The sequence below is a fragment of the Acanthaster planci genome, linkage group LG04 (assembly GCF_054643075.1).
Source record: "Acanthaster planci isolate LZ-2023a linkage group LG04, COTS_SCS, whole genome shotgun sequence".
Classification (NCBI taxonomy): Eukaryota; Metazoa; Echinodermata; class Asteroidea; order Valvatida; family Acanthasteridae; genus Acanthaster; species Acanthaster planci.
In genome coordinates, this window is record NC_141780.1 from 628,793 (window position 1) to 645,983 (window position 17,191).

General features: G+C 40.4%; 2 protein-coding genes and 1 long non-coding RNA gene across 4 annotated transcripts in view; 2 read left to right on the forward strand and 1 right to left on the reverse strand.

Moving 5' to 3' along the window:
* Positions 1-1,568, forward strand: part of LOC147799273 (uncharacterized) — a 7,177-nt gene extending 5,609 nt beyond the window's left edge. Inside the window, exon 8 of the mRNA XM_087135420.1 lies at positions 1,508-1,568. Coding sequence (XP_086991546.1) covers positions 1,508-1,568 — 61 coding nt within the window. The remainder of the gene's footprint in view (positions 1-1,507) is intronic.
* Positions 1,569-4,002: 2,434 nt separating this feature from the next.
* Positions 4,003-6,872, reverse strand: LOC110988254 (uncharacterized). 2 transcript variants are annotated; one of them, XR_015425096.1, is made up of 4 exons: positions 6,670-6,872; positions 6,259-6,340; positions 6,058-6,120; positions 4,003-4,873 (listed from the first exon to the last, which is right to left on the reverse strand). It is a non-coding gene; the product is annotated as an uncharacterized LOC110988254 (long non-coding RNA). The 2 variants fall into 2 exon arrangements; XR_002599391.2 differs by having other exon boundaries at positions 6,259-6,344; positions 6,670-6,865.
* Positions 6,873-12,662: 5,790 nt separating this feature from the next.
* LOC147799274 (galanin receptor type 1-like) lies at positions 12,663-16,403 on the forward strand. Its single transcript, XM_087135421.1, has 2 exons — positions 12,663-13,359; positions 14,681-16,403. The coding sequence occupies exons 1-2, from the start codon at positions 12,663-12,665 to the stop codon at positions 15,073-15,075; spliced, it is 1,092 nt and encodes a 363-aa protein (XP_086991547.1). The 3' UTR covers positions 15,076-16,403.
* The last annotated feature ends 788 nt before the right edge of the window (positions 16,404-17,191 follow it).

A 17,191-nucleotide genomic window follows, 5' to 3' on the forward strand; every position in this document is an offset into this window, starting at 1 on the left:
AGTTTCATTTTTGTTCTATATTTACAGTTTTCATCTTAAATTTATTAGTTTTGGTTTTATTTTTATTCGTTTTTGGTCATATATTTCTACAAGTTTGGTTGTATATTTTCAGATCCGTTTTTACAGTTTTATATTCGTTCTATGTTTATAACTTTCGTTCCATATTCATAAAATTTGGTTTTATTTTAATTCATATTGGTAATATATTTCAACAAGTTTGGTTCAATGTTTTCAAATTCGTTCTACATTTATCACTTTCGTCCTACGTATATCAGTTTCTTCCAATATATATTACTTTCGTTCGATATATATCTATTTGCTAATAAAGTCATAAAGGGCGCTTCATACTATCTGACTGTTTGATTGACTGATTGATCGATTTTCTTTACTGGTGGTGGCTTTTATTGTTGTTTCCGGGTTGTCAATTTTCTGGACAAATATAAGATCATCCTAAAATGTCAGTCCTAATTAGGCTGACATGTACTCATCTTACAATCAATGGGATGATCAATGATAAACTAGTAAAGATAACTCATGCGAGATAAGGCAGAGCTAAAAGCACTCCAGTGCGTGGTAACCGTGAAGAATACAAACTCTCGTAATGGATTCCATTTTCCTTCAAATTCTGCATCAATTTGTTGTGTTGAAGTAAAACAAAATTATCCTGTTTTTTTCAAATCGACCATTTTGTTTGCATTACATAATGGTTCTTGAGATTGGCTCCTAATTTCAGTATGTGATTCATGACATGCAAACATGCTTTCCCAATGTTATGAACGAGGCTTCGTATGTTAAGCCTGAGTCTTCCTCAATTCTGTTTGCTCTGCGAAACGGAAGAACGTGAATCCGAGAGCCATAATGCGTTTTTCGTCAAGCCCGTCACGTATACACACCTCCCTTTTTATAGCTCGAGTTTTCGAGCTCTGATGCAAATGTGTTGAAGTTAGATGTGATACCTCTTTAAGCTCTCGAAGAGGCAAAACTAATGACGGAAATTTTGAAGAGACTTCGTTGGTTGTATCAAATTCTGTCCATGATGTGGCACAAGAAGCTTTGTGCATGCAGCTAATGAACGTGGGCAATCCAACAACAAGCTGTTACCTTAAAAAATCCTACCAATTTGTCTAACTTTGTACGTCGACCGGCAAAATGGAAAGTATTTCCAATTCCAGCGAAGTGTCAGAGGACGTAACCACAGACACAAATGCACTTCATATCTTTCATGTGATTTCCAACTCTATCTTAATAATCTTCGGCGTGCCAGGCAACTGCCTTATCCTCCGTGTCTATTGGACCAAGACTCGTAAGACCAGCACCCACGTCTTGATCATGGCCTTGGCCTGGTCTGATCTTGTCGTCTGTTTGCTACGAAGTTGTTCAGTCTGCGAACGGGTCTTAGAATTGGTGGGGGTTAGTAGCGAGCAGGTAACAACAGTCACAAAGTTTTTCTGGCCTTTTGAGTTCACGGTCATTGGAACTTCTGTTCTTATAACAACTCTTATCGCAGGGGATCGTTACGACTGCATCTGCCGTCCACAAAAGCGTTACTTTACTTCTCGACGCAGTAAGACCGCCGCCTACATTGCAGTGCTAGTCTCGCTAGGAGCAAGCATCCCAGCTTTCTTGAGGATTATTAATTTCTCCACTGTCCTATTTAAGCTCCAGGTGGCATTCCAAACAATTTCTTTCGTAATAGCACTTATGACAATCGTCTTTTGCTATGGTAAAGTTTATTCAACCATCCGGAAGCACGTAAGGGTTGGAGTTGTTCGAAGACAGGTGCAAAATCTAGACGAAGACCGTTCGAAAATCAATGAATGTTGCTCTAGGATTGAGCCACCAAACTGTGCCGTGTTAACATCGAACGTCGACGACGTTTTGTCGAAATCTATCAACCATGCACACAACTTTCAGACAGGCTCCTTGGAAAAGATTACAAAGCATCAGAGTGGTGTACATTCAAAGAATCTATGTCGAGATGAAACTAATGAACATTGCTCCAACCAACGTTCCAAACACCCGATGAGAAAAGATGCTTCATTGGAGAGGGATTCGCGTGCCCCATACGGGGGCAGGAGACATCAAGGACAAGACAGTGGGACAGGTTTCGGTCAGGTCAGGAATAGTGCTGTTGTGCTTCAACGTAAGACTACCAGAATGCTATTCGTCACTAGTGTTGTGTTCCTCCTGACATGGATGCCTTATTTCATCTGGTTTGGTATGAGGTTAGCTGAATATGGCGGAGTAATCATCCGTCAGAAATACTGGGATATCTCGCGAGAACTTCTCACAGCTGTATACATCAACAACGTTGTAAATCCGCTCATTTATGGATTGGCAAACAGACGTTTCAGGCAGGATTGTAGGGGAGCGATGAGGAAGTTCAAACTTTGCTCAACACAGTCAAGCATTTCTTCCTGACAGTGACAACACGACACCTTACGGCCCAGGATTCTTTCACACAGATCAAGATCAGGGACCCGTCATTGGTTTATGGACACCAAAACCCGCCTAATGAATGATGCGAACCAGCGTTAGGATCACCGATCGAGGTGCAGATCGCTGTAAACCAAGCAGGCCCCTGGAACCACGTTAAGGCATGGGCGTCAACATAACATTACTCACATGAAGGCTAATTTGTGAGATAACCATTCCGCACAATTAAGTGAACATAACTTTCCCCAAACAGAATTGAAGTCGTAATGCCATTAATTATAATCAAGTTGCCATTATAGCCATCCGTAAGTAGGCCACTTGACATTAAATACGTACATAGTCTTGAAGAAAAATACTCATTGTGGTAATCACTGTATACGAAGCCAATCGGTGACATTGTGAAGCTGGGCCTGTAGCAAAAGTCATCGTTTGAAGAATGGAGCTCTTTTTGGCATGAAAGGGGACAAGGATGGAGGTTAAAAAGAATAAGAATACCAAAAAGCACAGTAACAGAAAGAAAGCACCACAGGCATGGACATGTAAATTCTGTTAACTTACCGAAAGTTAAAATTCGGGGTGCTGACATTCAACTCAGAACTCAATTTGCTCTGACCGAATGGATTTTTGTAATACAAATAACAATGATACTGATATCAATGACAATTTCAATATCCTATGTTCACTTAGCGTGTCACGTCAGAAAATTGGCAGCACTCCCTTGTATTCAACAAAGGAGTTATTATACTTTAGGGTTCATACATCAAAGGAAATTGTTATAGTTATTATGACGTCATATAAGTGTCGGGGAACTAGTACGCACATAAATCAGTGAAGGAAGATTCTTTTTTACACTGAAGAAAGAGGACGTATCGAAATAATTGTTTTCAGGGTTACCAGATAAAAACCGCAAACCCTGGCAAACGCATTTAAAATTCTGTCTCTGCCAAATCATCACAAATCACATGCCTGCATGGATGCGCAATGAGTTACCAAACGTCCTCAGTTTGATAATATCTCACATTATATATACCGGGGATCCATCCTGGACATTGCCCAGTTATGCCCACTGTAAAATACCATTCTCATTTTACTTTCAGGTTGGGCTCTTCGTGCGCATGGACAAGTAGGCCTACCGACTTTAATATTCCAGATATATTGTTGCAATTGAAACTTACTCGAAACAGGCCTGTCTACATCTGGTTGGTATTCTAAAGTAATTCCATCGGGGGTCTCTTACAAATTTCAGTGTGCTAGATTTTCTGCGAGTTTCATTTCCTCCAAAGAAATCTGGCAAATCTAGCTGTTGTTTCCTGAGGAGGGCACGAGATGTGTAAACGTGGGTGTATAGTGCGACCATATATCTGCCATTTGTTTGTTGCGCAATCTTGATGGAGCTGTTCTAGTGGCCGTTTCAAGCGGTGTGAACCGATCCAGTTTGTACTGAGGTATGTAGAATAGGTATAACTTTCTGATTTGGACATCATCAGGTTTTTGTTCGTCATGGAAATAGGCCTAATTTTTATCTAGTCTCAAACTCTAGAAATAAAGCTAGTTTTTGAGCAATGATCGATGGAATATTCAATGACCTTTATTAACTATAACTAAGCAACTGTTGACAGAAATGTGAACGTACTGCAGAGGAAAAAAATAGAGAGAGTAAGAGAGTAAGAAAATACGACCTGTTTCGCTTATGGAACTGAACGAGCGAATGTGCAATGTTTTAAAATTTCTAATACATCATTCTAATATAGTGATAACATTTTTGTTTTATTTTGTTTGTTTATTTGCTGGAGTTTTGTTTGTGTTTGCGATGAAAGATACACCATAATGAAAGATTTATGGTGGGGTTTATTGTCTGCAATACGCATTCATCCCCTCTTTGTGATGTTGTTGTTTTTGGTTGCACTGACACGGAAGTATATCATGATGTACATCTATTGTAATTTTTAGACAGACACAATGATTAATTTAATTTATATGTTTTTCTGAGCTTGGAAATCTTACTTGTCTTCAGTAAAGGGGAGGTTATTACGTTGTTCGGACAATTATCCGTCTGACTGCTTCCGTTCATTAGCAGATTCAAATCAAATCAAATTTCTGGATGACGTTACAGATGCAGAGGTCTTGTTAAGATTACAAGAACAGCACAATACAAAAGACGCCCCATGGAATTAGCATTACAAAGCAGTAAGTTAACAAGATAATACAACGATCATTTAATCTGCTACCATTGAGTCCTTAAAACTACTCAGTCTTATAACTTGAACATCAAGAATCAGTCGTCGCATTTCGTTTCCATTTCGTCACTCATCCATGCAGGGTAGGCCTAAAGGTAGGACATTGCCTCCAGCACATTATGTATCCCAGCAAACCTTTCCGTGTGACGACATCACGCACTCTTGCCCAGGTCCGCACCACTTCCCGTTGCAATAAACTCCTATCAAATGCGGACGGGAAAGAATATAGTTGACAAATCTATTATTATGAACTATCTCCCGCTCGATGTTTCTTTGAAAATGTTGCTGCGTTTTCTAGCTTCATACTTTCCATCTTTGTTTCAATGGTTTCAGGGTCGAGGGGAAAATACAGTTCAACATCACTGTCCTCGTCTTTACATTTTGCGATAATCGTCGCTCTTTAATTCTTGACTAAAGAAAAGCATGATTAGTACAGGCGTAATTCCTAGGTGGAGAAAGGCCCAAGGACCGAACACACCACGGTACTCTTGCACAAAGAACCACTGGGCCACGGTGTACTACAGCGACCAAGAATGACAAAGCTCGACATATTAATCAAGTCGAGTACATAATAGGAAAGATGTCGGCTAAGGGATTTTGAATGAAGGAACATGTCGCACTGGGTAGCGCTTATGAGAAAGCACAAGCGCTGTACAACACTTCCGGGTAATCAATATTTGCATATGTATGGATTTTAATGAATGGAATCATGGATGAATGGCATTATGTCATGCATTCTGTATTGCAGGTCTTCCTGGCCGCTGATATCCATGTAAAAATATCTGGATAAGCTAATGACTGGTGTTGAGAATAGAGACATTATCTTGCATATTACCACTCCACGAACAAAACAAAAATGAGAAAAAGGTTTTTTGTGTGTTCGTTTGTTTTGGTGTTGGTGTACATTTGTTTGTTTTACGGATGGTGGTTGTGGTTGAGACTGTATGATTTCATCAGCTCATTTCTATGGAGTATTCTTATAAACCAGCGTGCATATTATTTGTACACTTGTATAGCTCGACATGGCAAATGAGACACTAGCGTATCCAGGTTTTGGGGTCAGGAGGACAAATTCAAAACGCAAATGCACTTTCGGGCTTATTCAACATGATAATGGGGGGGTGCATAGCCTATTTATTTGATAAATAAATATACCAATTAGTTTCTTTCCTACTCACATATGAAGTAATCTCGGTTGAAACAAAATTACAATATCTATATTTTCTAAGTCCGTGGGGAGGGGGGCATGTCCCCCCCCCGCTGGATACGCCAATGAAATGAGGTATGCAGAAGATATTTTTGGCATGGACGTTAGTACAGAGTGAAGTCTTTCATACTTATGCTAAAATTTGTTGACCTTATATCGGATCTCCATGACACATACCTCTTTCCACTTCCTGATTCTTCAATTCCTTTAGCGTCTCGATCAACAGTGCCCTCAGTGTCTCTGTATACACGCCGTAGAAAAATCATCACATTCAATCACTTGAAGAACAATTATTTTGTACTTCTGACATTCCTTTAAAATGAGGATTGGATTCACCAAGATTAGGTAGATTAGATTAATTTATGAAAGGTCACATACCTTCCTCCATTTTCGTGGCAAAGACACAACTGAGACACATTAGAAGAAGCAAACATGCGAACGTCTTCATCATTGGCTCAGACTAGCTGTGTAAGAAGTCAGGGGGAATTTTGTAAAAATCGACATTAAAGGATAACAAGCCCACACAAAAACCTACCACACTGTAGTTTTAATTCGATTACAATCAAAATTAGCAACGAAATAAACACACATATTCCTCATTTACATTTAACGATTGGACTTGCTGTTGACAAGTATAAATCTCAACTTGTCCAAAGATGATGGAGTTCAAAAGTAATGAAATGAAAGTTTCTAAATAAATAATGGAACTCGTCATTTGAATACTTAGGCCTATTTCTTTTTACACCATGATCACGATACCACAGTCCTTAGAAATGTACAACTTCTTACATGCTCAATCACGTCCTTGCTTGAGGTGGAATTAAGCGCAGAGTTGTCGCTACAGTATGGAGCTTGGTGGGTTGTGACGCTGTTTAGGCCAGAATGCAATACAAATACTGGAAAGCTTGCTAGAAAACTACTGAAGGCAACTGGTTCTTTTGATCTTGACAAAATAAACAAGGCTCAAAGGAGGCCTCAAACAAGAGTTTTAAATTCCGTTACATATCCTCGGGGAAACGTTTTCACAATAATTTATTGTTCTGGTTTAGGGCCTATTCAATAAAAATATACAGGGTAGGCAGCCACATCGGGGTCGCTGATGAAACCCCATTTACAATCATCCAAAGGCATCACAAATCATTTACTCAGCGTTCACGATTGTTGGTGAGCACAAAAGCTTGTCCTTTCCCACTATGCAAAGGCTCCCTTCAGACCTTACATTTTGCGTGCCTGGAATTCTCACACAAAATTTGTAGAATAAGCCTATGATGAATAGACGCCGATATAAAAGGGTGTAAAACTAGGGCAGATGACAAGGCTGAATGCAAAGAGAAGACTCGGAAAGGCAAAAGCCTCCCTCTGAGCTTAAATTAAAAATGTATAACTAAGACCATTTCCCACGGCCCTATACGGGTCTCTCTATCTACGCCACGGTAAAGTTTTCACCTCCTGGTCGCTGGTAAACTGTGGTTGATTGTCAGTACAAAAACAAAAGATAACTCAAACAAGTCTCACTAAGCTATCCACAAAACTCCAAATAATGAATCCACGTCTAACTTCTACGAGTATACCGCTCACGGTAAACAGGGCAATGGTATACGAGTTGAGGCAAAACTACGACCAACACGGATTGATATTTCTGCAAGTTTTGGCCTCACATAGCACCTATGGTTGCTCCTATAGTTGGTCCAATGCCCCCGTCTACTGCTGAAAATAAGATTTAGATCCGTGTAAACCAACTTGTGGGCATCACGCAGGAACAACGAACTACATACAAGTAAGAATAAAATACATAGGCCTACATGTACATAAACTCGAAATGCAAGGTACGTGTGCATATGGATTATCACAATCATGACAATCTAGGTTATGTAAAACCGACGGGAATGCAGGCCGCATTCATGTACCTAAACGTTTGGACGCATATACAACATGACGTAGTCGTCCTCGTATTTTAATCCCCCTCTCTCTCTCTGTAGCCAGAAATCTTTTCAGAATGTGAGGTATTCTTTATCTCAAAAAGTAAACGTTTTTCTGGTGGTTGGCATTTTTTAACCTAGTACAAGTATAACCCTAGCTGCTAAAGGACAATCATAACGGCAGTGTAACAAGGAGAGTCATCATGTCACCACAACAGACAGAATATGAATTGGATTTATATGGTGTTCTAAATTCAATTCAGTTGGTAATCGGAGTTCAGTCAGTCGGTGTTCAGCAACTTGCACACAAACCTCGAGACTAGTTACATTGTCACTTCTTGGTCTTCTTTTTAAACCCGGTGCCTGAATTCTTGACTTTTATTTTTGATCATGGAGACTGTGACTTTCAGTTTGGCATTCGCGTGCATGGAACAAACAGGATTATTATACGCTTGACATAAAAACAGACCACTGAGAGTTAGATTGGGCTTTCATTTTTGGCCATTTCCCTTTCACATTCTCAGAATGCAATTTGATGAGGTTACAAAAAAAAAGTGCTGCGATGGGAAAACACAAATAATCAGGCACAAACCATTCGGCACCTCTAGCTCTTTGCACTCAGAATTCTGTGTTTAACCTCAACACAAGAAGCCCCAACACTTGTTTCTTTATCCTTATGAGGAGTATTTCCATTGTTCTTGTAACATACACTAAATAAAATGGATGTGTGAACTGCAGTTTTCAAATAGTTCCAATTTGAGCCAGAGTCACTTTGAAATTTCGACCAAATATCCCTTGTGTAAAATAAAATAAAATTCGCAATTGATAAGTACAACTAACGAAGGCTCTTTGTGGGGTACTTCCTATCTAGTACCCCACAAACAAAGCATCACACATACATGGGTGTCAAGTTAATTTGATTTGATGATTTGATGTTCAACGTTACGTGTGGTTTTTAAAACGAATATCGGGTTCTTTTGGATACATGTATGAACCAGTTCGGTATCCCAACAGCGCATGCCTAGTGCGAGGCTGTTCGGGAACAGCTACGCGCGAGCGCGACAGCCTGTCATATCAGCACAGCCGAAAGTGTGTACACAAATCGACATAACACACGTGTGCGTTGCGTTCGGTGGCCGTCAAAGATAAGATATTTCCATCTTGGAATGTTTAATTTATTACGAACACCATTCACCATATTGTTAAAACGCGAAATTCAGGGAACGTGATTCGCAACACTTTGGCGACGGAGTCGTTACATGAGAGCAGAAACGACATGTACCGCTCAGCGGTTCATCCAGCTTTTGGTGTCATGGGGAGGGACTTCAAACGTGAATATGGCTTGGGCTCATTCAACATGGTGGGGGAAAAATCCAAAGCCTTACTAACGGTCCTGACATTCTTGCTTTTATTTACTGGTGTTGTTTTCTTAGGGTTTGGGCGCTAATATCTGATAAATAAATATACAGACTACTTTTTTTTATTCGCCTATATAAAGTATTCTTTGTAAACAAAACAAAACAAAACAAAACAACCAAATCCGTCAGGGTTTAAGTTGCCTGCCCCATCCAAGCTGGATATGGGACAGGTATCGTCGACTTATGGATTAGGCATAACCCGCTTACACGCCCAGACCATGATAAATGAAATGAAATACGTATAAGAAGTATCAGGTAGATGTATTCCTTGATCTCCCTATTTTCTTGGAGTGTGAGGACAAGAGAACACGACAGAGTGTGTCTCATTTAAAAACACTACCCTTGTTCTGTATGAAATTACGCACGTGTTGTCTGAGGATTTGACGAGGCTGGACGCTCATATGTTTGCATTGTACCAGCCTTTTGTCCATGGGCGTATAGCCAGGATTTTTCTCAGGGGGTAGGGGCAAGAGGTTTTCCCGGGGGGGTGACTACTCATCAGCATAGCACCTACTGCTAGTTCAACATCGTAAGGGTTGAATTATTCCAATGCATCCGAAAGAAAATTGTCGACTTGAATAGCTTGATATCTCCCCGTTATCATTTGTGTCTCTTTGTCTTTGGTACCTTCAGAATATTCTATCTTTTTTACCGGAGGGGGTGTGTAAGTTACCTTCTTGTGCCACACGGTGATTGTGCAAAAAAGCAAGCTTTTTGCCCTTAGGAGGAATTCTTGAGTAACTAATAAAATAACAATCGCTACCAACGTCTCGTTCACGGGTAAGACAAAATCAAATGAGTTACCACTGTGTGAATCTGAGTGATTTAATTCTACCAGGTATGACATCAACAGATAAAGAAATGCTTATCGAATGAAAGTTAACTATGGAATTAGCCAATCGAATTATAATACAAAGGATGAAGTTTCAGCGACTTCCTATAAACAAGTTGGGCATTTATTATAGGTCATACTGAAAAAATTTGAGAAGGTACACTTCAAAGCAAGGTCATAACAAAATTGAAAGCGCCTCTGAAATTTTCATCAGAAAATTTTACAAACCACGTCAAGATCAACTGAGAATCACTAAAACGAAAGCGTTTACGCGGTGTAAAAATTGGACGTCAGAAACAAAAGCCGTTATAGAGCGCGAGTCATGTTTACACCACACCGTACCCATCGCAGCCACGCCTGGTACGTGTCAGCTTGCCACCGCGGATCCGACGACTTCGATGTATTTCTCGTCTTATAATTATGCATTATTTAATACTGAAGGATTCCATAATTTTATATGGCTCGACTGGAAAGACGAAAACGCAAACTTCAAAATCACTACCAGTTATGAAGTAAAAAACACTATTATTCGTAATAACTTAAGACAACAGGTTTGATTCCTTCGATTCAGACTTCTAAATAAAAAAAATAAAGTGAGTAAACAATCTCCAACACGACATTTCTGGCTATTTCGTGGCAGTTTGCCCTTGTAAAAATGGAATGATTTGGTTCAGTCAATTGATGAAACACGCAAACCAGCTGATGCCCAAGGCTGATTCTGAATACTAGAGGTTATTAAAACAACGTACATTAATTTTAATACTTAAAGGAAAATGTTATCGAGGTTATACATCCAATCCACGGACAGACACGATCTCACCTGCGTCACCAATTACCCAGAATTGGTACTCCTGATATGAAGTTAGTATAAGTACATCTCGGAATGGAAAGAAAAATTGGGCCCCCACAAGAACACTCGAAACATTCGGTAGCTAAGTACATGGTCAAGCTGCCATACTATCTAAATCGGTGGCGTCAATCTGTGCACGAAATGTTTTTTTTTTGGGGGGGGGGTGGGGCATAGGGAAACATGGAGGGGATGACTTGCCTGGCCATGATAATTTCAAAAGCAAGGGCGAGGTACACCATATACATTATATAGGGCTCGATGTTCATGATAAAGATGTACATCTGTAACAGTGTATCAAATTTACGCAGAATCATACATCATAATGCCATATTTATGACTTTAAGAACGTGCTTTCCCTTTTCAGTGATATTTCAAAAAGTTTAGTCGTGAGAAAAGCCAAAAAATTCATCATAATCCACTTTATTGGTTATTTTTGCTTTTGTTCTCATTACAAACATTCGTGTGTGGAGAGGGGATGATTCAATTGCCCCCATCCCAAAAGTTTGGGGGATATACCCTCCATTCCCCGGCATTTACGACCCATGATCCAAATTCATAACGAAGTGACATCATTCGCGAGTTAGGCCAAACAACGCCGTGCCTCCTTGCGAGTGAACGTAGGGAACGATAAGCTATCTAAAGCGGCCATACAACACCTAACAAAATTGAAAGATGATACTGTCGAACGAAATTATCAACCCGACGAAGATAACGAGGACAATTAAATTTCTGGTTACCAAGGAACAATGACCATGAGGTCACATAATGCACACATCACAAACATGACTGATAGCGATGAGAGCCATGTCCGAATTACCTGGCTACGACTTGAAATCACAATTGGGAAGTGGGTGTAGACATAGCCAACTTGTGTGTAATTTCAAGCTGCAATCAAGTAAGTCGGACGTCTCATTAAAATAAGAGGGAAAGAAAACATAGAAAATGTCGAGGAATTGAAACAAGTCTAAAGACTTGTTCAAACATTAAAGTTATCGATATTCATGTTTGGAAGAATGTCACTCAACAACTGGAATCATATTGAAATGTTATTTCTGCCTCGATGTTTTTTCTCTCGCATTTTTGTATACCGCGCGGCAACAGAGCAAGACAACAGTGCGTGTCGTGTCACTACTGTTCAGAACGGTGATATCACGCCAAATTCTTCCTAGTCAAACGGCGTTGTCATAGTGACTCAACTTGGTGTGGAATAGTCTAACTTATCGGTGAAGCACGTAAACAAATATTCATTTAAGTTTGATATGGCAGTATATATGGGTGTCTATTATATGACGCCAAATCATTGCGTACTCCATACTGATGCAAGGCCAAGGGTGGAATAAGGCTAAAAACCACGGGTAATAGATGCTCTGGTACGGAAGTCACGGAGACGGACCACTGTAACGTGACATCACTGACGGTGATGCATCACGATATCAACAATAATGGATCTCCGTTGATGCAGGCGAGAATGCTCCTGACGTTGCAAGGGCTGGTCTGAAGTACCATAGAGCTAGTTTAGATTCTCGCACATGCGCATTTGCTTATATCACACGGATACTTCACTCTAATTCCTTAAGGGTCAATCTTCATAAGGCGGTCGCAATACCTTTTGCTGCAGTACTCCGCACAACCTTGCTGTACAACGCATTCATGTGAAATCGAAGGCCGGCCTACATCCCTCAAAAACCCAAACAATCAAATCATTTAAATCTGAGTAGTTCAGGTGTTAGTAGTTCTTACTTTCAGACATTCAGATTTACAGAATGGAAGGAGTTGGGCCTACAGTAGCATCTGACGAGCAGGAAGGTTGGGGCGTTGGTGTCGAGATTGAGAACAGTGTGTTGGTAAGAACGTCATACGGTCTCATCTGCACCGTAGGGATCATTGGCAACCTGCTTGTCTGTTTGGTCATGCTGAGAGTCCCATCCCTTCGTTCCAACACCAGTGACTTTCTCGTGCATCTAGCTATAGTAGATTTCATGACTTGTCTCTGGGCAGTCCTATTTCATCTTTTCACGTACACCCCGTCCCCTAGCGGTGGTTGGGGTGGTGAAATCAGGTGTCGCATGTTCGATTCCAAGTTCCCCCTCTGGACCAGTATGCTTGTCTCTGTCTTCAACCTGGCAGTGGTAAATCTGCAAAGATATGTAGCCATTGTCCATCCTCACAAGTATAAGACGTTATTCCAACCCAGAAACAAATACCTCATCTTACTGGGTTGTTGGTGCCTGGCGCTACTTTGCAACTGGTATTACTTCATCATATATGATGTGTTCGACGGTACGACCGCTTGTCTGTTTGTCGGTTGGGGTAACTTCGCTTTGCAGGCTGTAGCTGGTGTCTATATTTTCACTGCGTACTTGTTGGCACCTCTAAGCATCATGGTTATCACACAGTGGAGGGTGATCTCAAGCCTTAACCAGCAAGTGAAACAACTGACGGAGAAGCGTCAAAGATCAGGTAAATTAAATTCCATTGATTAGGCCTAGGTTAGGCTTAAGGTTGCACCATGTACAAGAAAAATATTTCTTTTATGGGCGTGTGGTTCTGAGAAGAACCGATGGTAAACACTATGCGAGTTCCATTGATTTGTTTAAAACAAAATACCGTGTCGGTACCAAAGCATGAATAATGGGGGCATAATTGGGGGATATTGTAAATTTGTCATAATATTAAAAACAAAAAGTAAACATTGACATCTGTCTTCATCGAAAATCATGCCACAATTTTTCCATGCAAACGCAGTGTGTTTGTCGAAATCCGCACCATCAACGTATCCTTCCCTGAAGGCAACTTTCCCATTACACACAGGCCGAGTTACCAATGTCAAGTCCGTCTTCGAGTCGCCAGTCACAAGCCAGGAACGAAAGAACTCAACATGCAAACTTTGAATACAAGCAGGTGTTACTTTGTTACTTTACTTTGTTAAAGCAGATGATCCATGTTTCGATCCGTGCGGGCGTATGAACATCCCCTATGCCTTAACACGCGCTGTATTGGAGCATTTTATGCAGACAAGATAAATCCTATACTAGGAAACAATTTGCCAAAGTGTTTCGTGTGCTTAAACCCAAATCTCAGCTAGCTGTCAGTTAAATCGAGTGCCTTTGGGAATTCCCTCGTATCGAGGTATTCTAAGAGTTTCGTGAGAGGTTCGCTCGTCGCCTGTGTCTGTCAGACGCGCGAGCTCGCCCAGTGCGTTACACTCACAGCGACGGTTATCGATTCGATACTTTTTCTTTTTTTCTTTGCTGAAAATATTTTCCCTACACTTTACTCGTTAATCCGAAGTTCATCAAGATAACCAGTGATTTTGAAATACATCGCCAAAAGACACCTTATCAGTGTACTTATTAGTGGGAAGATTAATTACCACACTGTGTTTGTACCAAGGCCATATGCATGTTTGTGTCATATAGCCGACACTTTGTCCGTGTCAAAGCATTGCCATTTGCGAACCCAAAAATTTAAATAACGCTTCGCTGACAGGAAGTGATAACCTCGAGGTCACACGTCGTGCACAATGTAGCCAATCACAGTGCAAAGCGGCCATCAGCCCTTCCGGTTCCCAGCACCCTATTCCGGGCTGGGCGACGAGCCAACTGCCTGCAACCACCAACTTGAAAGCTTCCTGCAGACATTTTTTTTTTACCGTGGATCACTTTGAAGTATGAAAGTTAACAGTGGTGGAGAAGATTGCTTGAGCATTAAAATTACCTATTTCACTCGGGCAACACATTTGTAAGTTTAATAAAGTACCAGCTACGTTATCTTCATACAGATGGCGGTCAAGAAGTTAACCACGCCAAAGAAAGACAGATGTGGCAGCTCCGAACGTCCAAGGAACTTCAGAAAACACTGCTGGTTGTAATTATCGCTTACGTCGTCTGCTGGACACCGACTAACGTTGTCTACTTTGCATTCAACTTGGGAGCGCCTGTCAATTTCGCCGCACCCTACTTTCACTTCTGTGCAATCCTTTCCATCAGCAATTCCTGTATAAATCCCATCATCTACACCATGAAAAATCGGTCTTTCAGGAAAGGAATCAAGCAGTTGTTCTGGTGTAGCTGTGGAGCGGGTGGGGATCAGATTCAACCCCAAGGCACCGACAGCTTGAAGATTGTGGATGTCATCGAAGTAGCTGGTGAAACTGAAGTTACGCACACTACCTGATCAAAGGTCAGCAAGATTAGGCCGGCAAGATTTCAATAGCCTGTGAATTGGTTTAAAACTGAATGACTTGTGATGGACTTACAGGGACTTGTGGTGGACTCCAATACAACACTGGTTAACAGTATTGGGCGGATGACTGAGGGATGATTTCAGTCCGTTATAAGCACTGCATAATTTACGTTTTATTGATATATCATCGCACTTTAAATTACACGTTGCAAACTTATTCACCTGTTAATATAGTGGAATATGGCACCGATGTATTAGAAGTAGGCCTGGAGAATATAACCATGGATATAATCTTGCCCTAGACCATGCACGTTCTCATTCTAAACTGAAGGTCGAGAACATTATAGCTCTTATAGACAATACTTCATAGGTCCCCCCCCAAGATTGTCATGCAGTGATTATAATCGAAGCATATTCTAATTTTGTCGTTTTTCTTTATTCAGTTATAAGAAATCCCATCCTGCACCCATGTGATCCTAATGTAGGCCCATTCCCCTTTATTTGGTCCGTTATATGCAGTTGATGGGCCCACCTATGTGCAAGTACATGTCTCCGGGCCGTCGGCCTATTGAAGTTGAGTTGAAACCGCAAACATAATTAGACATGTCAGTATTGACACACAACCTATACGTCTTTTTCGATTACTCTGCCTTGATTTTGCCGAAACTTCTTATTAAGAAGACTTTGAATTGGTAATTGATTTTTCTGGGAAAATGGTGGTTGCTCGTTAACCTACTTCTATCAGCTGAGGGATTTATTGATTAATTATTGGTTAAGTTAAGTGATAACTAAATTGGAAAGACACTGATCACTTCACAGAACGACTAACCCGTTCGAGGACACTTACCACAAGATGGATGAGGAATTTGGGCGATTCACAACACGGTGCACCTTCCAGAGTTTGAAGTGCATTGGCCAATCACAACGCGCGAAATTTGTCGACCCCTTCCATACACGCGTTGGTCGACAGATTTTGCGCATTGTGATTGGCTAACGCGCACTGTTGTGAAACGCCCGTATTCAACTCATCATAAGCAGGTAAAAGCCAATATAAAAAAATTTGGATATACGAATGATTCAATTATTAAAATCAAAATGTTGGAAAAGTTACTTATGATAACAAATCGGGCGTACACGGCGCACACAAGTTTCGTGTATAAGTAAAGGGCTCCGTCTTTTTAATGCTTTTTTTTTCTGAAAGGCAAAACAGATAAATATATCTCGTTTGTATAACTGAACTCTTGATGTCGTCCACGCACACAGACTTGCAAATGTAGTTCGGTTTAGATTTCTTTTATATAAAAGAAGCAAACTAAACTAATTATACACCTGTTTCCTTAACTTCACTCAATTAGTTATAAGATCACTTAATATTCAATATACGATAGTCTGTTGATGATACCAGTGTGTGAGAGTTTTCCCAGTTACTTTAACACACGTTCCCTAGAACGATACTCAAAATTACGTGCACCAATATACCCAAATTTAGATTGTCGGAAGTCAAATAGATTTCATTTAACGAGCAGTATAATTCATCTTCGTAGCATTTTATCTTACTTAATTGTCAATGTCGTATGGCGGTCGGTTTTGTAGGGTAAAGGCGAATTCATTTTTTGGTGATTACTTTGATTGATCGTCACATTTCGTTTATGGTTATCTAAACCGCTCCGGTAACAAAGTGTCAATTAATTCAGATTTACTTTGGACATGTTTGGACTTGTATTTCTTTCCCAAACGAACAAAATTGAATAAGTGTATGGTGAAGCATTTACCGTGAATATTCTTTGGTGTTTAAAATCAACTTGAAATCAAGAAAATATGAGACGACCTTTTTTTATTGAAACTTTACAGGACAACCCCTCTGAAATGGCTCCCGACACCCACGAGGTGAAAGTATGAAAAATGACCATTTTCAATTCATTCCTTTTTGTACGCTTAGTAACAGAACGGCGTGTTGCAAAACATTGTATGGGTTTTTAAATGAATATTTTATGTCAACTTGTAAAAGATATAAACACGAAAAGGATGAAAATGATGCTGGGAAACCAAACCATCGTTGCGCGCACACCACCACTTCCCAACAATTTCAAGTATAATGCAATAACCA